Source organism: Micromesistius poutassou (assembly GCF_964030765.1).
Source record: "Micromesistius poutassou genome assembly, chromosome: 18".
NCBI lineage: Eukaryota > Metazoa > Chordata > Actinopteri > Gadiformes > Gadidae > Micromesistius > Micromesistius poutassou.
Window position 1 is genome coordinate 11,654,760 of NC_140288.1, and position 18,768 is coordinate 11,673,527.

Genomic DNA, 18,768 nt, shown 5'->3' on the forward strand with positions numbered 1-18,768 from the left:
TTTTGACTCTGATCTTTTGTTTGCATTTGTACCATCAACCCCACCTCGAAGTGTTGAACAATTAACGTCACTCAAATGTATGAACTGTTTCTTTCCGTCCAACTGGCTGGGACGTCACAGGCTTTTCCAAAGGAGTAAATTGTACCATGGGTTGAGCAAAGCTTACTTGGAGAGTTGGACTGAGTTCAGATTATAGGTTACCGATGACTGGTTTTCAAATCTACACTTTATTCTGTAATTTGTACAATACAGCAATACAATCTGCTGTATTTCAACGACAAGCAGGTGAAAGAGATCCATTTAGCCATCTAGCCCCATAGACCTGCATTCAATCTGCAGTCATTCGATCACCCCCAGTGGAATTCTAATGGAACTGCAACCAAGTTGGATACATTGGGGCTCAATAGAGTGCCAAGGCTCTCTGTAGACTGTCTGACAATAACTTAAAGCTTATCTTGCCTGTATTTTGAAACTGGGACGGTGGGCATGCTTATACGCTAACTATTTCAATACAAAAACGTTCTACTCTGGCCCGATGCCATGTGTAAATTACATGCAATATAGTTGTATTTTATATAAAACTTTCCATAGGTATTGTGTAGTGATCTAAAGGTGTATCTCAATTCATTGGATAATTGCAATAGTTAATGTCAGTAATTTGTTTAAAAAATATATATATATAATGTATATACAAACAGTGAAATATATCAAGTATTTGTATCAATTTTGATATGGCTTACAGCTCATGAAAACCCAAAATGCAGTCAGTACTTGGTTGGGACTCCTTTTGCATGAATTACAGCGTCAATGCGGAGTGGCACAGAGTCGATCAGCCTTTGGCCCTGCTGAGGTTTTCTGGAAGCCCAGGTTGTTTCGAAAGCGGCCTTCAGCTCGTCTGCATTGCTGGGTCTCATGTCCCTTATCTTCCTCTTGACAGTACCAGTGTTCTACGGGGTTCAGATCAGGTGAGTTTGCTGGCCAATCAAGCACAGGAATAGCCTGCAAATCCAGACCCACGTCTAAAAAACTGTAGGGTCTGGCACATGGACCTACAAAGAAATGGGAAATAACATTGGGTTTTTGAATGGTCGTACATAACAAACTAGATGGCAAAGAAGTAAAAGCTGCATCACGTTTTGAACTACACTATTTCCATATAGTTTCCACTGGGGTTTTGGATTGTCGGTGCCGTGCCTATTACCCATGACCTATTATCCATTACCTATGACCCATGACTTATCCATTACTCATTATCCATGACCTTTTATCCATTACCTATGACCTATTCATTACTTATGACCCATTATCCATTACCTATTACCGATGACCTATTATCCATTATCCAGTACCCATTACCTATTATCGCCATACGTTGATAATGCATGAGGTGGACGTGTCTTAGCTACGTAGAGAACATCTCAATTCTCATTTTCGAGTACAATTATAACAGGACATACCTGTAATTGTCAACATGTTTTAAAATATTTTTATCTACTTAAAAATTAAGCACAAAAATGACGATGCGTGATTTTTTTCCACACGGTTGTTATTATTGTCGCTGTGTAACGGGCTGTGGGGGTGGTCCCTCTTTGAGTGCGTCATCACCAGGCTGTGGGGGCGGTCCCTCTTTGAGCGCGTCATCACCAGGCTGTGGGGGCGGTCCCTCTTTGAGCGCGTCATCACCAGGCTGTGGGGGCGGTCCCTCTTTGAGCGCGTCATCACCAGTTTACCATTTTGTTCTCCAACCAGGAAGTGGTTTAATCCTCCAGGATTTGTTGAGCCGCCGCTGGAGTTGCGTTCATATCTTTAAAGTTAAGGTGAGATAACAACGAACGTAAATAATAAGAATATGCAGATTTTCAAAAATGCATAGTTGAGGATGATGCATCATGAGATCTGAATTGATTTAACAAATGGCTTTTTGTTGCGCTGTCAGATAGTTGGCACTAGAGGCTAGCTCCAGAGCCTAGCCTTCAGCCCTAACCCTAACCCTACTAACCCTACCCCTAACAACCCTAACCCTACTAACCCTACCCCAGAGCCTAGCCTTCAGCCCTAACCCTCACCCTAACAACTCTAACCCTAGCTCCAGAGCCTAGCCTTCAGACCTACCCCTAACCCTAACAACGACAGCAGATGGGAGCCTCAGCTTCTCCAACAATGGAGCCGTCAGCCGCTGACCTACTTGGATAATTCAGCTTTGTGTTTAACTGCACATTTCTGCTTGAAACGTCAAGCTCTTAGCTCGTCTGAAATGACTTGCCGCTAGCTGTCAGATATGTATTTTTGGGACTGAAATGATTTAAGATCTACTCTAGATCTACCCTGAGGAAATGTGACTGTAATCAGCTTAGTGGTTTCTGTCACTTATCACGTGGAGGCTGATGCTCAAAGATATTAGATCCCCCATTGTGCTTCTTAGCGACCTATTCTGTCATCTCTTTGCTAAGCTGTTTCATTTGACATACCTCCATGTTTTTTTATATATGCATGTCTATCTAACGTAACGTTAGTATGCAAGTATTCTGATAAATGCACTTATAGGCAAAAAGAGAGAACAAAGTAGTCCTCAAAATGCTAGCAACACCCCCAACGTTTGAATATTAACTTCCCACACTATGGGAAGTTTAAATGTATGTATTATAATTATTATTATTAATTATTATTATTATTTTTAATATATATAATTTCAACCTGTTTCCGTTTCCAGTTGAGGAGTAGCCATGACGACGCTGGACGATAAGCTCCTGGGGGAGAAGCTCCAGTACTACTACAGCAGCAGCGAAGGCGAGGGCAGCGACGATGAGGACGAGGAGGATGAGGCCAAGACCATCCGTAACCCCGACGTCCTGGAGCCGGAGATAGAGTACAGCGCCGATGGCAGCGCAGTCAACACAGGTCACTAATGAGACCTCGCTGGGTTTAATAGACTTCAACTATTAAGACATGCAGCACCTTCATCCAAAACAACTTGCAGTGAATTATATCTTCTTTTAGATGGTTGACAGGGTTATGCATCTTGCTCATGGATGACTATTGGTTAAACTGGACTGTCTCCTCCGTGTTGAGAGGTGTACCAGACACCTCAGCCTAACTGCACCCGACAGGCTGGCTGTCGCCTTGCATGGTTGTCGGTGTTGGGGTGTGAATGGGTGTCAGTCGCCCTGGACAAAGGTGTCTGCTAAATGTAAATGCAAATATATTCTTCTGAAGATTTAATCATTTGTCAAGATTTTTTGACAAAGGTTTTAGAGGACGATTTTTCAATACATTTGAAGCGAAAGATAATATTTTTAGACCAATCCTACGCCCATAACAATATAATGTTGATTATAATCAGTGATGATAACACATCATCTGTGAAAACAATCTAGTATAATGCATCAACTCTTACGTTGTAGGCCTAGTACCAAACAGACACAATCTGTTCCTCAGGCCCCAAGGGGGTGATCAACGACTGGAGGAAATACAAGCAGCTGGAGGTGGAGCAGAGGCAGGAGCAGAAGAAGGAGATGGAGAGGCTGATCAAGAAGCTGTCCATGACCTGCCGCTCAGACCTCGACCTGGAGAACGACAAGGAGAAGCAGAAGGAGCTTGAAGACAAGATCGCTGGGAAAGTAAGAGATGAGCACTGGATCCCCTACTGTGGTCACAACCTGCCACCAGGCTGGCCTACAGTCTGGGGTTGAACACCATCGTTCATAAGCTGAAAGTGCTTTTTCTCCTTCAGAATTATTTTGGAGAATTGTTTGCTTCACTACAGTGTTCACTGGGGACTGCATCCCTCCAACCTCCCCTCTGGCACAAACAGGCACATGAAAAGAGTCGGCCCCCTTCCTTATTCTTTATTCCTCATTCTCCTTCCGCTTTTTGGGGTCTCAGAGAAAAGCATTTCTGCGGAGATATGAATATGCTACGTCCTTTATAGAAATATGCATATAAGAATGGATGTAATATGCATCCATGGTTCCTAACAGTTTTTTCCTAGTTCACACCTCAATTGGTGAAAAACAAGGAATTAGCTATAATAGAGCTTACTGCAGTGATGCACGTTTCAAAATGTCACTTTCAGCTGCATTCAAAATATAATTATAGATATGTTTTAATGTCAAATATTTGTGTAACTGTAAATTGCCCCCCGCATTTCAAACTGCACCTCTGTTGTGCCCAGATGACCCTGCAGGAGTACAACATGCTGCAGGAGCAGGATGACGACGAGGACTTCCTGCAACACTACCGCATGCAGCGCATCGAGCAGATGCGTCGGCAGCTGGGCCGCGGCAAGCGTTTTGCGCAGGTCTTAGACCTGGCGAGTGGGGAGGAGTTCCTGGAGGCCCTGGACAACGAGGACAAGAGCACGCTGGTAATGATCCACATCTACGAGCATGAGGTGGCGGGCTGCGAGGCCATGCGCGGCAGCCTGCTGTGCCTGGCGCAGGAGTACCCACTGGTCAAGTTCTGCAGCGTGCGCAGCGCGGCCATCAGCACCAGTGCCCTGTTCCGGGGCAGCGCCCTGCCTGCGCTGCTGGTGTACAAGGCCGGAGACCTGATCGGGAACTTTGTGCGGGTCACTGACCAGCTGGGAGAGGACTTCTTTGCTGTGGACGTGGAGGCCCTGCTGCAGGAGTACGGCCTTCTGCCCGACAAACAAGCCACCATCATGCCCAAGACCATCCGCAACGGGGCCATCGTGCAGCACCTCCGTGAGGACGAAGACTCCGATCTGGAGATAGACTAGAACCCTAACCCTCACATGAAGGGTCCACATGCTGCATAGTTAAGCATAGACCCCTTTGTGTTTATGAAGACTGCATGATGCTAAAACTGACCCAATGAAATGGACCTTAAGGAAGCGAATCAGGACAAAAACGAATTAATGACGCTAAAGTCTGTTCCATCATCATGTCATATTCATTCCATTGTAAACATCATATTTAACAAGTTAATCTTGGCCTAAAAGCAAAGATCTGTTGTCATGCAGATAGGGATTATGGTGCTAAATAGGTCCAATGTGTTTGGTTCAGCTTTGTATCTTTTATTTATTTGTGTTAGTTTGATTTCTGTTTAGTTGTATGTGCATGTGTTGTGTTTCACTGTTTTGAGGTATAAATCCTACTGGCTGCATTTGGCTTTATTTAGTTGTATAAATTGTATGTGTTTGGCCATTAAATACTTGTTGATGGGTGTTAGAGGAAAATAAAGAATTATTTGAAGACTGTCATCGTGGCTTTGTTTTCTAGAATGAGTTGTTTCAGCATTTCCTTTAATTGTACTACAGAAAATGTATCCCATTGGTAAAGCACATGGTTAAATAATCCATTAAGACTACTGTTTATCATTTAATTGATAGATCAGGAAGGTGGCACTGTAAGCTCATGCACAGGTAGGTGTGTATCACAGCTTTGGTTCTTTAGAATTGATACTTGGGAATAGGAAATTATTTAAATATATTTTACAAGACTAATTACAGAATTATACATAAATCTTTGAAATCCATTATGTAAGCATCATCGTCAAACGAGAACCAAGGCTGCGGTCAAATAATATTCTTTGATTAGGAAGGTTCCTAACAGTGAAATATCCAAGTCGCTGCCACATACCAAGTGTTGTGCCGTTCGGACTTACGATAAACATGACCAACATTATTTTCATAAAAGCATACAAATGAATTGGATTCATGTGGATAAATGCTAATTGACAGAAGGGTGTTCTTGAGCCACCATTCTCAATTAAACATTCTCATGGTTGCCACTCAGATACTTTTGGATCCTTTCAGTCAGTTAATAACCTTATTTAACATAAGACTATTTGACTCCGCCTGTAACTTTTTCACTGGAACCATACATTTTCTCAGACCAAATTGATGAGAGAAAAAGTCCCTGGGTTTAATGAGTCAAGCAGGATCTTTGAATGAGTTTATGGATGAGTAAACCATTACATACACAGAAATAATATCAACATTCTGAGCCCATATTTTACGCATTAAATATGCCCCAATATATCCCCAGGTTTCTGGTTGTGCCCTGCCTCAGCTCTGTGACGCTACAATCGACCATTCCACCACACTGGATTTTCCATAGAGTCTTTTCACAGCACATGAACAAGTCAAGCCAATCTAGACCAATCAATGACCACTTAACGACAAAAAAAAGTACTGGATGGGTCCTAACATGAATGAAAGGATTTTAAAACATACCAACCTATATCTCGATATACTCACATCAGTCTCTCTCCGATTTTATGGCTGAGTATCAACATATATAGATATAGGTCTACTATGAACTTCATGTACATTTATACATCAGGCTAATGTAGCCTAAATAGAGACAGACATCAGCAGGGTAATGTTCAGTAGGGCCAGGAGGAGCAGGGAGGGGGTAGGGACATGGAAGCTTCCAGAGCTGTGAGGGTCATATCCGCACAGAGCATGCTCCAACAGAAGATGGGTTTCTTCACTGATGCCTGTCAGAGAGGGGAGACAGAATAAGAACAAACTGTTTTAGTATCTGGAGTTGAAGGGTCTCACTGAGATAACAGACTGATCCATAACACTGCAGGAGAGGCAAAGTTGGCCAAAGTTGGGGGTAAGGGAATGGTAGAATGGGTACCAGATGATTATGCCAACTTGTTAAGACCTAAATTTGAATACAAAACAACCATACAAACCACTGAGGTGCTACAATGTGGAGCATTGAGGTACTGTTTAATGAAAAAGTAAAATACAAACAACTTCTTCTTTTGGTTGCAATGCCACAGTGACCCAAAGTGTAGTTTGTATTGGCCACGTAATCAATGTCAGCTAATGGTGACATCGGCCCTGTTACACAACTTTCTATTGTGTTCAGTGAGTCTACGTTAATTATGGGGCCAAACTCAAAGAGCGAGGCCCCCTATTTGTGATGGGGGGTATTACCAGAAACCCCTACCCAGCCATGACCACTTGATAGGAAGCGTTCCACAATGGTGGGTAGGTGACTGAAGTAACTACTCGCTAAGGATGCTAGGCGTTAGACTTAAGGTAAATTCTTTGGTACATGGAATCTATGGACCAATATACACCATCTTGATATATATATATATATATATATCCAATATATACCATCTTGAGAAGGAAAGTTTGTATGATAAAAAATGCGAATGATGTAAGAAAACTGAAAGTTCTAAACGTAGAAGTAAAATTGCTTGATCCCATCAGGATGGACTCGTAGGATTTTGAATGACAAAATTCTGAAGATGAAAACAGGTTTTGGTCAATCGGGGTGTGGCATCAAAATGGGTGTGCCTTGTGACAAAAATGGCCAAAGATCCTTGGCGATTTGAGCAGAACCAACTTTTTGACGGTTTGGGAGAAAACTAATGAGGAAGGCCGAGCTCTGTGAGTGACCGACGACGTGCGTCACGATGTACATTGCATTGGTCGCTGTGTTGGTCGCTCGTCTGGCTGCTTTTGGTCGCTGTGGTCGTTAATCAGTTCATTTGCATGTTATTAACGTTTTTTGCACAGTTGAAGTACCAGAAAGCCATGATCTCTGGCGAAAGCTACCTACAACTCTTTATTGCTAATATTATTTTAATATTTTTCTATTGAAGTACAATTTAAAATGATCTAATCGTTGCTTTATCAGTATCAATAAAATCTATTAGTTGTAATTTGCGGCGTATTCAAATAATGTATTTTATATATTATATATAGCCTATTTGTTTTGTTAAATGTCATAAGCCTAATAAGATACATTATGTACAAAGTTCTGTTATAGAGTAATATAGTTCGATATAAGTTCAGTCTAAAAGATGCCAAATGAATGACAAACAAATTCCCCAGCGGTACAAGGTAGTGACACTAGTAATAATCAAGAGATTGCCAGTTCTGTTCTCTCCTCAGTCAGATTTATTTTTTGCTCTTTTAGTCAAACTTATTGACGCAATCGACCTCTTTCATTTTAACATTTTAGTATGATTTAGTACGATAGTATGATAATTATACGACGTAATGACGGGCTGCGACGCCTGGCTGGTGTCGGCTGGCTGGCTGCGACCACAGCGACCAAAAGCAGCCAGACGAGCGACCAACACAGCGACCAATGCGACGCACGTCGCGACCAACACAGCGACCAATGCGACGCACGTCGCGACCAATGCGACGCACGTCGCGACGCACGTCGGTGGTCACTCACGGAGCTCGGCCCTACTGAAACTAACTGCTCAGTAGGAAGATGTCTATTGACCTAAGATCCAAAAGAGACCTACATTTTTCCAATCAAATTTTAGAGGATAAATTTGGGATTAACTTTATCCAAATCATAATCATATCATCACATGGGTCACATGGGATAATATTGTAATCAGTCCTAAATGTATCCAGATTGGACCATAGGTCCTGCGGCTGAGATACCATGGTTGTGCCGTCGGGCGAGCGACTCTTCAGGCCTACACACACACAAACTCTTACACGGATACAGATACGCAATCAACCCCCTCTACCCCCATCCCACGCCTTCGCCGCTTTTGGCTTCCCCCCCAGTACGACAAGACGGGCCTGTGTCCAGCGCCTAACGGCTGCATATGACCGGGTGGCTGCTTGCCTGTACTGGTTAACCCCCCCCCCCTCCCCCCGTTGCAGGTTTTGTGTTCTCATGTTGTGACTATGTGCTTATGTGCTGAGGTGTTTTTTTTTTCCTGTTCCCACACTGTACTCCCCCTAGGAGTATAGCCTGGGGGTTGCCTTTTTTCTCCTCCCTCTCCTTATGTCTTGCTGTATTTTTCTCTCACCCTGTCTTCCGGTCCTGTCTACCCCATGTGTGTTGTGTTTATTTGTTGGACTGGTCGATGGCCTACTTTCGTTGTGCATGTATGTGTACAATGACGGGTTTATTGTTATCAATAAAGGTTTGTTTGAATTGAATAGGGGGCGCTATAGCAATCTAAAGAAAATGCAATCATTTTACAAGAACATCTCCTGACCTTTGATCTATGAATCTCTGAATATTTGTTAATAAATGACATTTGAGCATGTGGTAGGGACGGGGTAAAACAATACTCACCATGTGCTGACCAATCATTCCACATATTTCGAGCATCCTCATTGTGGTTGTCACTGTGGGGGTCGCTATGGGGGTCGCTATGGGGGTCGCTATGGTGGTCGTTATGGTGATTTTCATCTGGATGAAAAGCAGAGCTAGCTTGAATAACATCATGTAATGAGAAATAAAGACAGTTCTTAAGGGACCTTCTATAGTCTTTAGAATTTTGAATAAGCTTTATTCAAAATGTATCAAACTGAAAAAGTGATGTTCATTTTGAGCAATAAATGACAGCTTTAAAATGAAATACTGGCAGAAAATAAAGCATTAACTGGATTACATAAATACATTCATTCAAATTTTAACTGGATGTCTATTGGTAAATTGATAATCCCATTTATGTTTGGCTGTATCACGTTACCATGTGAGTGGTGCCACAGCATTCTCTTGAGCTCTCTGAGGGCTTGAGTGAGGTTCTCCAGCTGGTCGTGAAGGTGGATGTTCTCCTCTATCAGAGCATGGATGGTGTCCTGCAGCTCAAAAGTAGAACTTTGTTTCACCAGCAGAACCAGAGTTAAAAACAGCAACACTGGCCTAAATCCTCCCATGGCGACCACAGCATTGAATATCCAATGAGGGGAAAAAAGTACACATCTTCACAAATAACTAACTATCAATCACAGGTACATAAAGAACTAAGAGCAGAGCTGGGTATCAGCAGAGAAACCATGTGCTATCTCATCAGCTTCACTCTGGGAGGAGTAGCAAATTCGCAACAGGGTTTTTTCCTTCAAAAGCGTGACATGGAATGGAATGGAATGGAATGGAATTCCATGTCACTGGAATAAATCCAAAGGTTTCTTCACCACTCGTCAGTCTCTGACCACAAACTGATGCTTTGCCTTACTAGGTTTGATCCATATTTAATATAGTTACAAACACATGAAATAAATCAGTACCAATGACACCCTAGTCACCTCCCCCTCCTATTGATCGATGGTAGCAGAGGCGGCAAATCTACATGTGGAACATTGTCCAATAGGTAATCGATGGGGACATTCTGGATTTAATTAGTGGGAGCAGCTGTTGGCACGTGGGTCAACAGGGAGGGAAAGTCAACCCCACATCTCATGACCTATCCGCACTATCCATATTTAGCTTAGATTCATATTAATAGATGGCATGCACTGAAAAGAGTATGACTATTTAACTGAAGCCATAAATCAGAACGGTGTGTATAAGCCCCGTATCCTATTTAGGTGTCTTAGGACAAACACAAACCACGCTCAAAAAAAAGGGGTATGGGTCTGTGCCTTCTATGTACCCGGGGAGTACTTATCTTCTCTAGTTATCACTTCCTTGTTGCCTTGTTACAAAGAGGCAGACAATAAATGGATGTATAGAGCGAAACCTGTTTATCCTAGGACGATGCCATATAGCCCTTACAATGAAGATGTGACACTGGATGCCACTAAACCACTAAACCTGCAGAATCCTTTCAATGAATTATGTTCAATATCAGAGTAGTGAGTTTCAAAAAAACATTTCTCTTGCTCAGTTAGTTTACATTTTTGATAATGGGCGTGGTTTAAGTGGCAAATTATTGCAACAGAGATGATTAAACCTACTTAAATATCAACCAGTTTAAATGTTTCAATTGTGTTTGTATATAAACCCTCCTGCTCCTAATCCATCAAATCAAACACAAATGACCAGGCAATGTTTTCAAAACAAAATGTTTTATTTCAGAATGATGACATTTATGCGGTCTTGGCAGCCCTGGTGCGCTTCTTCCTGACCACCACAGGCTTCTGGCTCTTCAGGATGGCACTGGCACGACGCAGGGCAGCCTGCAGGGAGAGCAGCTGGCTTTACTAAACAATACGGGCAATACATTGGAACACTGCTTATGTTTTAAAAAGGGGCAGCAGGATAGTTTAATGTTGAAGTAATTCACTAGCAGGCGAAAAGGCTCTTGGTTCGAACCCTAACGTCCACAGTCTACTGATTTAGGCCTCCTTGTGCACGTGAACCATACTTGCTCATTAAAGTCACCATGTATAACATTTCAACTTGTGTCTAGCTTAAAACTACCTGAATATATACAAGGTAGGTAGCATCTGCAGGTTTCAACCAGCTCAATTCAAGGATTCTTAAATACCAGATGGAACACATTTAATTACACAGCCCAAAGGTTTATAGTCAGAGTGTTATAGTAAACACCTAAGCATTTATTTGTATTTGTTCTGATTAGTTTCTCTCAAGGTGGATAAATTTAAGCATGAGGCCAACCATTATTTTGTTTACTGGTTTGAAATTATTTATCCTCTCCCAACAGCGTCAAACAATATTTAGGACTCGTGAAAATTATGTGAAAAAAATGTATGAAGTTTGTGTCTAAACCACAAAGTAAAAATGATTTTAATTAAAAAAAATGTCTGGTTGCACAATTATTAAGATAACTAAAAAAAGTGTAGAGTACAGATTACTGCATGCCACTACAAACTAAAATGTTATTCAGCATGAAAACAGTCTTTCTCTTCATGGGGAAGAGCCTGCAGACTACAGTAGTGCTCTGAACACAAACTAGTCCCTACAGCTCCTGGGCACAGCTCTGCACTCCTGATGGAGGCGGTTGCCGTGGTATCGTTTATGTACTGCTTTTTACTCTGCGTTGAAGGACTGCACGTTCAGTTTATTAGAACGTATACCTAATCTATTTCTGCCTGTCTTTGTATATGGAAAATCATAACCATTGAACAATTGTGTTCATAATAATTAAAAGTGAAAGGAAAATGACTATATCTACATCCTAATCCTGGAGGAGGTGTATGGTTTCTCTATAAGGACCATGTGTTATAGCTACATCCTAATCCTGGAGGAGCTGTATGGTTTCTCTATAAGGACCATGTGTTATCCTGGAGGAGCTGTATGGTTTCTCTATAAGGACCATGTGTTATATCAGCGCAGTGTGGAGGCTCACCATGCGCAGGTCTCTCCTGTAGTTGTTCTTGCCGATGATGTGCCTGACGCTGCTCAGGGTGGCGCGGGAGTTCTTGTTGATGGTGATCTTCTCGTATGTGCTGACAGGCTTGCGTTGACCTGTTCAATCGGAAGCAAGTATTGCAGTGTCAACATTAAGATACAATCTTCAGGATGATAAAAGCCCTCCTGGGTCTTTCTGGAAATGACTGCTCACTTATGTCTCTATACTGACCAATGAACCCATAATGATTCATAACTGTTTAAAACACCATATTGTCCACACCAGCCCCGTTTTCAGAGCGAGGTTAAAGAGCAAGGTGGCCCAGCACCACTATTGCATTGTTTGTGAATAACTATATTTTAACTTTCTTGCATGTTGTTAATTTGATTTATTTGGAAAATATATATAAATGACACTGGCTTTAATGAATACATGCTAGAAAAAACAAGTGATTATAATCCTAACCGGCACGCTTCTTCAGGACGACCATGATCCCTTTGCCGTCGGCCGCGGGCTGCACCCCCACAGTCTTCCTGTGCACCAGGCCGTTGAAGCGGAACGAGTTCTTGGACTTCAGGTTGTTTGGCTCCTGTTCATATAATACACGTTCAGAAATAAGGTTATCGGTATCATTTTGAGATCATTTATGAATATCAGTCAGGATTTTCTAGAACAGCAAGGAAGGGTTTACAGTAGGAACGGATACTCACAGTGCTGTAAGTCTGTCCGTTCCTCTTAATGAGGAAGCTGGAGCAGTTACGAATAACCATCCACTGCAGGTGAGACGACATGGCGAACCTACAGACACGGAGGACGGCAGACGGTCATCAGTGAGCCTCAGATCATTAAAATGACAACCCGTCAACTGAGCTGACCAGCGTGGGTTTATTAACACTAGAAGACAGCGAGAGCAGTCGTCCACGGACATGTAAACAGATCGGATGAACCATTTCCAAAAATGATGTATATACATTGATGTTAACATCGTACGAAGATGGACTGGATGGACGCTAAACGAGCAGCACACACACACACGTTGTGTTCAATGCTAACCAATGCTAAGGCCTGACCGGCTCACACGTTAACACATTTTACACAAATCCAAGGCTTCAGTGTGACAGATGGCACACAACGTGAAAGTAATAATAATATACCCATCAGAAACGCCTTACTTACAACAGCGAAGTACCAAAAACGCGCAGTAAAGTAAAGGTTTAGAGGCGAGCCTCTGAGACACGAAGCGACCACGTTACCTTAGCGCGGAGGGAGAGGAAGAGAAAGGGCGGAAGCCGCTTTACATGGACTCTTTCAAATAGCCATCCGCAAGGACCTGAACCTCTTTCTCGTCATCTCAACCAAACATCGTTTTCTAATGAACTCAAACATAGTGCTGTAAGTGGAATCGTTTGGTATTTTTCAAATGCAAATGTTATGGAAAAAGGACATTTGAATTATTTACTGTAATGTGGGACTATATTATCGTTCAATTGTCGGAGGAATGTTATTTGACTGCTGGTGTTACTAGTGCGCCCCCTGTTGGCCTGGAGTGTGAAGGGACTCATTCACTCTTCATCACTCTTCATGTTATATTGCCTCAATGGATTTATTGTAAATATATATTTTTTTCTTTTTGTGGCCACTAGACTATACACACCAAGGGTCCATAGCCCAATATCTTCTTCACATATACTTCCATTACACCATTTATTTGAATCTACCAAAACACTTTAACTTTATCAAAGTGACCCAGTTGCCCTGCTGTTGTCTCCTCCTTTTACAAACTCACCTATTCAGCTGTTTATGTCATTTGTATGTGGAACTACTTGTGTTTATAAGTGCCCCACGACGTATTCATACTCAACTCATGTCAATCTGTTAAGAATAAGAATAGGGTTAGGAATGTTGAGAATGATGTTGCAAATTTTTTTTTAAATTGAAGACAAATAACTGAATCCTAAAGATGATCTTTACAACAGAAAGAATAAGTGTATTATGCTGCACCACTTGTGGGACCGGCTAGTGATCTACAAAATAGTGACTACAGAATAGTGACTACAGACCCCACACCACCCCCACCAGCCCCACTCAGCCCCACCAGCCCCACTCACCCCCACACTCAGGCCCCCGGGAGCAGTGCCTACTTCCACAACCCACCAGTGCTCAGTGGGTGTTTTAGTTTTTCAGCGGGCTGTGGACGGGTCCCTCGAATCATGGGGCCCGGAAGCAAATCTTTTTTTCGTAGGATGGTAGGGGCACGTACCGCCTTTTTCGCCTCTGATTGGTTGGAAGGGCTCTCCTCTGATTGGTTATGGCACAGGGCAGGCTGTTGGCTAGTCCACCACCAACAGAAGTAAATGAACTCAACCCAACAGTGATAAGTGCGTCCTATTAAAGAGGACATAAGCACATTCATGTTTGTGATATTCATGGACAGGATATCGAGGCATAGTCGTGGTGGGGAGGGGTTGCAGTTCGGTGAGCTGAGGATCTCAACACTGCTCTTTGCAGATGATGTGGTCCTGATGGCATCATCGGCCTGTGACCTTCAGCACTCACTGGATCGGCTGGCGGCCGAGTGTGAAGCGGCTGGGATGAGGAACAGCACCACTAAATCTGAGGCCATGACTCTTAGCAGGAAACCGGTGGATTGCCTTCTCCGGGTAGGAAATGAGTCCTTAGCCCAAGTGAAGGAGTTCTTGTTCGCGAGTGAGGGTACGATGGAGCGTGAGATTGGCCGGAGAATCGAAGCAGCGGGGTTGGTATTGCGTTCGCTTTACCGCACCATTGTGACGAAAAGAGAGCTGAGCCGTAAGGCAAAGCTCTCGATCGACCGGTTGATCTTCGTTCCTACCCTCACCTATGGTCATGAGGGATGGGTGATGACCGAAAGGACGAGATCACGGATACAAGCGGCTGAGATGAGTTTTCTCAGGAGGGTGGCTGGCTTCTCCCTTAGGGATAGGGTGAGAAGTTCAGTCATCCGTGAGGAACTCGGATTAGAGCCGCTGCTCCTTTGCTTAGAAAGCAGTCAGTGGAGGTGATTCATCTGGTAAGGATGCCCACTGGGCGCCTCCCTAGGGAGGGGTTCCAGGCACGACCGGAGGAGACCCCGGGGAAGACCCAGGACTAGGTGGAGAGATTATATCTCAACACTGGCCTGGGAACGCCTCGGGATCCCCCCGTCAGAGCTGGTCAATGTGGCCCAGGAAAGGGAAGTCTGGGGCCCCCTGCTGAAGCTGCTGCCCCCGCGACCCAACCCCGGAGAAGCGGATGAGGATGAGGATGATGAGGATAAGCATATTCAATGCATATTCAACATGCATTGAATAAAACGGCACTATTTTGCCCAGCTGTGTGCAGTGCAGGTCACAATTACACAGAGGGAACAAGGTATGGAAAGCATCGAGAAATGTAACGCGACTATTGTACACTGCAGTGGAGTAACATTGACAACAACCTCTTGTCAACAACAGTTAGGCTCCAAGTTTTCCCGAACCAGCAAATAGTCTTAAAACAGCAGTACAATTAACAGAACCGTCAACACAGAGTCCATTAAGGCTCCCTGAGGGGACGAGAGATGTGTTGGTCTTAACTTGCATCCTGCCTGCTTAACATAAACTATTTAATGAAACTATTATGTCCAAATTATTACCAAAGTAAAGGCATGATGGTATTTTTTAGTAGGCTACCACAGATGAACGAAGCCGCAGTCAGTCAATGGTAGAAAATACACCAGTTTACTTCTGTTGGTGGTGGACTAGCCGACAGCCTGCCCTGTGCCATAACCAATCGGAGGAGAGCCCTTCCAACCAATCAGAGGCGAAAAAGACGGTACTTGCCCCTACCATCCTACGAAAAAAAGATACGTTGCCGGGAAAAAGTGTATAAAACGTGTATAACAGGGTGCGTACGTCACATCGCAAGGCCCGCCTCCACGTCGGAAGCACCGCCTCCACGTCGGAAGCACCGCCTCCACGTCGGAAGCACCGCCTCCACGTCGGAAGCACCGCCTCCACGTCGGAAGCACCGCCTCCACGTCGGAAGTACCGGAGCGGACGGTGTTGACGGTAGTTTCACGGTATGCTGTTTTAGTCACTGTTTATTCATCGTGAAATTAGTTGTCATGTCATTAGGTGGTAATTGTTGTGTTTGAAGCTACCACAGTCATTCTCATGCAAGGACTAAGCCAAGGATACGTTGTATATATACGTTTATTCAGCGTTTGACACACAACTCTCCTGAATTAAATGGAAATGGCTTAGTGTGGACCACCACCACACCACCACACCACGCACCCTGACGCCCTGGTGCCCCGGTGCCCTGACGCCCTGGTGCCCTGGTGCCCCGCGGTGACGGATCCATGCGACACATGGAAGGCGACGGAGCCCTGGAGGCGCTTGGTGAACAGTTGTACACTTTGATCTATCCCAAACATGCTGAAATCGCTGGGAAACTTACAGGTGAGTTTGTTTGTTAAGCTCTGTTCAAAGTCAGTTTATATGTTGCTTATGTTTTGTTTGTATAGGTGTATATAGATATATTGTATATAGAGTTGTACACAATGTTACAATCACGCTGTTAACATTCTTAACTAAAACGTGGCCGTTAGTCGAAGACTAGTATTGTGTGTTGTGTTGTGTTGTGTTGTGTTGTGTTGTGTGTTGTGTTGAAGGCATGTTGTGTTGTGTGTTGAAGGCATGTTGTGCTGTGTGTTGAATGCATGTTGTGCTGTGTGTTGAAGGCATGTTGTGTTGTGTGTTGAAGGCATGTTGTGTTGAAGGCATGTTGTGTTGTGTGTTGAAGGCATGTTGTGCTGTGTGTTGAAGGCATGTTGTGTGTTGAAGGCATGTTGTGCTGTGTGTTGAAGGCATGTTGTGTGTTGAAGGCATGTTGTGCTGTGTGTTGAAGGCATGTTGTGTTGTGTGTTGAAGGCATGTTGTGTTGTGTGTTGAAGGCATGTTGTTGGAGCTTCCCGGTCCGGATCTGAGCCAGATGTTGCAGGATGAGGCCCTCCTGGCCAGAGCCTTAGAGAAAGCCCTCAGCGCCTTGGACACACAGCAGGTGCCGAGGTAGGTATACTTTATATCGATATTATATGAAGATTGGTATGGTATAGTATAGGTATAGGTATAGGTATGGCATGGTATAGTATAGGTATGATATAGGTATGGTATAGTATGGTATAGGTATGGTATAGTATAGGTATAAGTATGGTATAGGTATAGTATAGGTATAGGTATGGTATGGTATGATATAGGTATGGTATGGTATGATATAGGTATGGTATAGTATGGTATGGTATAGGTATGGCGGTTTGCAACATGTTGTGTACAGAAGTATCCAACATGTTGAATGTGAGGGATGGATTTATTTTGCAGTAAAAGGCCTTACAATGATGAAGAGAATGTTTCTGGGTCTTCGGACTCCCTTGGAGATCAACTGTTTGAGCTTGTGGACACCTACAACACTGGGCACTCCCATAAAATAACCGGTGAGCACATCCCCCATGAGTCTTCATGATTGAATCAAACTGTTCATTACTCTGATTGTTATGATGGTTTTACTCAACGCCGTACTTCTGATCTTCAACAGGTATGCTTCTCGAGCAGCACAAAGACGCCGTTTTAAAACTGTTCTCAGAGCCCACACTGTTACAAGAGCAGGTGGAGCTCTCCCTGAAGACACTCAGAGAGTATGTTATCAGCTCTACTCGTGTTATTGTGTTTTCAGTAACAATATGATTTTCCTCATTGTGTTATGAATGCAAATGATGACTGAAGCAGGAGTTTCCTCCCCCCAGGCAGGAGTTGGAGACCTGTATGAGTGACCCATCGCTCATGGAAGACATGGACAGACTAGGAGAGAATGTGTTCTTGCTGGTGGAGAGGCTGGATCCAGTCCACGCTGCTGACATCACAGGTTTGTTAGAACAACAATGGCAATGTGATTACAGTAAATTGATATCCCATGTCAAAGGCAAAATCCCTTTGTAGGTATGCTGCTGGAGATGGACTCCTCCACCCTCCCACAGCTACTGAGAGACAACGCAGCGCTGGAGGGGGCGGTTCGGAAAGCACAGGCAGCACTCGAGACTTTCAAGTCCTCTGTTTAAAAAAGGCATCATGACTTTGTTCTTCCAACAGAAGAAGATATGCTGGGAATAAGAGAATGGTGAATTGCACAGGGTGAACCACCATGGCTGCAGATCATTCCAACAAACAAGCCATTTTTATTGTATGGATGAGATGATTAGGATCCACAGGGATCTGGGCTCCTCTATGGTAGACTGGTAGACAACTCCATTTAGAAATAGGACGTTTTGTTCACCTTCGAGGTTTAAGCTGGATTTGTGCAATTTTACATGACTCTTAATGCAAGTTGGAACTTTGTTTTCTCATTATTTCACCAAAATGTTGACAGAAAAAGCCATATAATCAATGTGTTTTAATGGAACGCTACAGGCATGCCACATCACGCTTGCTCCTGTCTGACTTTCCATAATTAATGTGTTAATGTGTTACCGACTGTGTTAAGGACTTACAACTAAAAATTGTATGAATATGTATTTTACCATTACTCTAATGTTCCATTGTCCTACACCCTCAAACTGTTTGCACTCCTTAACTTGTGTTCATGCATAAAAGTGCATTTGAAGAATGCATAGATATTTATATTTTCAATTATTTAACAATTCTCTAAACTTAAAATTCTGACATTTTCAAAAACATTAAAGATCAAGAGTAGGCCACAGACAGGTCTTTG

At 43.3% G+C, this 18,768-nt stretch overlaps 3 protein-coding genes across 7 annotated transcripts; 2 read left to right on the forward strand and 1 right to left on the reverse strand.

The window, feature by feature from the left end:
- The first annotated feature begins 1,685 nt into the window (after positions 1 to 1,685).
- Positions 1,686 to 5,213, forward strand: pdcl (phosducin-like). Its single transcript, XM_084483072.1, has 4 exons — positions 1,686 to 1,817; positions 2,711 to 2,898; positions 3,436 to 3,617; positions 4,172 to 5,213. The coding sequence occupies exons 2-4, from the start codon at positions 2,724 to 2,726 to the stop codon at positions 4,736 to 4,738; spliced, it is 924 nt and encodes a 307-aa protein (XP_084339198.1). The 5' UTR covers positions 1,686 to 1,817; positions 2,711 to 2,723; the 3' UTR covers positions 4,739 to 5,213.
- Positions 5,214 to 10,740: 5,527 nt separating this feature from the next.
- rpl28 (ribosomal protein L28) lies at positions 10,741 to 13,289 on the reverse strand. 2 transcript variants are annotated; one of them, XM_084482964.1, is made up of 5 exons: positions 13,183 to 13,289; positions 12,717 to 12,804; positions 12,472 to 12,595; positions 12,004 to 12,122; positions 10,741 to 10,870 (listed from the first exon to the last, which is right to left on the reverse strand). In XM_084482964.1, the coding sequence occupies exons 2-5, from the start codon at positions 12,795 to 12,797 to the stop codon at positions 10,781 to 10,783; spliced, it is 414 nt and encodes a 137-aa protein (XP_084339090.1). In that variant the 5' UTR covers positions 12,798 to 12,804; positions 13,183 to 13,289; the 3' UTR covers positions 10,741 to 10,780. The 2 variants fall into 2 exon arrangements, with proteins under 2 accessions (XP_084339090.1, XP_084339091.1); XM_084482965.1 differs by having other exon boundaries at positions 13,260 to 13,284.
- Positions 13,290 to 16,042: 2,753 nt separating this feature from the next.
- On the forward strand, positions 16,043 to 18,606 carry LOC311363153 (uncharacterized protein). Of its 4 annotated transcripts, none has more exons than XM_084483104.1 (7): positions 16,043 to 16,084; positions 16,269 to 16,466; positions 16,961 to 17,075; positions 17,385 to 17,497; positions 17,599 to 17,698; positions 17,807 to 17,925; positions 18,000 to 18,596. In XM_084483104.1, the coding sequence occupies exons 2-7, from the start codon at positions 16,367 to 16,369 to the stop codon at positions 18,116 to 18,118; spliced, it is 666 nt and encodes a 221-aa protein (XP_084339230.1). In that variant the 5' UTR covers positions 16,043 to 16,084; positions 16,269 to 16,366; the 3' UTR covers positions 18,119 to 18,596. The 4 variants fall into 4 exon arrangements, with proteins under 4 accessions (XP_084339230.1, XP_084339231.1, XP_084339228.1 ...); XM_084483103.1 differs by having other exon boundaries at positions 16,062 to 16,084; positions 16,226 to 16,466; XM_084483105.1 differs by having other exon boundaries at positions 16,049 to 16,466; positions 17,983 to 18,606.
- Positions 18,607 to 18,768: the final 162 nt, after the last annotated feature.

Coding starts and splice junctions, on each gene's coding strand:
- rpl28 (XM_084482964.1), bottom strand. CDS start 12,797: ATGTCGTCTCACCTGCAGTGGATGGTTATTCGTAACTGCTCCAGCTTC. Junction 12,596..12,716: donor ACGGACAGACTTACAGCACT/GTGAGTATCCGT, acceptor TTATATGAACAG/GAGCCAAACAACCTGAAGTC. Junction 10,871..12,003: donor ACAGGAGAGACCTGCGCATG/GTGAGCCTCCAC, acceptor CTCTCCCTGCAG/GCTGCCCTGCGTCGTGCCAG.
- LOC311363153 (XM_084483104.1), top strand. CDS start 16,367: ATGCGACACATGGAAGGCGACGGAGCCCTGGAGGCGCTTGGTGAACAG. Junction 17,498..17,598: donor GCACTCCCATAAAATAACCG/GTGAGCACATCC, acceptor GATCTTCAACAG/GTATGCTTCTCGAGCAGCAC. Junction 17,699..17,806: donor TCCCTGAAGACACTCAGAGA/GTATGTTATCAG, acceptor TCCTCCCCCCAG/GCAGGAGTTGGAGACCTGTA.
- pdcl (XM_084483072.1), top strand. CDS start 2,724: ATGACGACGCTGGACGATAAGCTCCTGGGGGAGAAGCTCCAGTACTAC. Junction 2,899..3,435: donor TGGCAGCGCAGTCAACACAG/GTCACTAATGAG, acceptor TCTGTTCCTCAG/GCCCCAAGGGGGTGATCAAC. Junction 3,618..4,171: donor AAGACAAGATCGCTGGGAAA/GTAAGAGATGAG, acceptor TGTTGTGCCCAG/ATGACCCTGCAGGAGTACAA.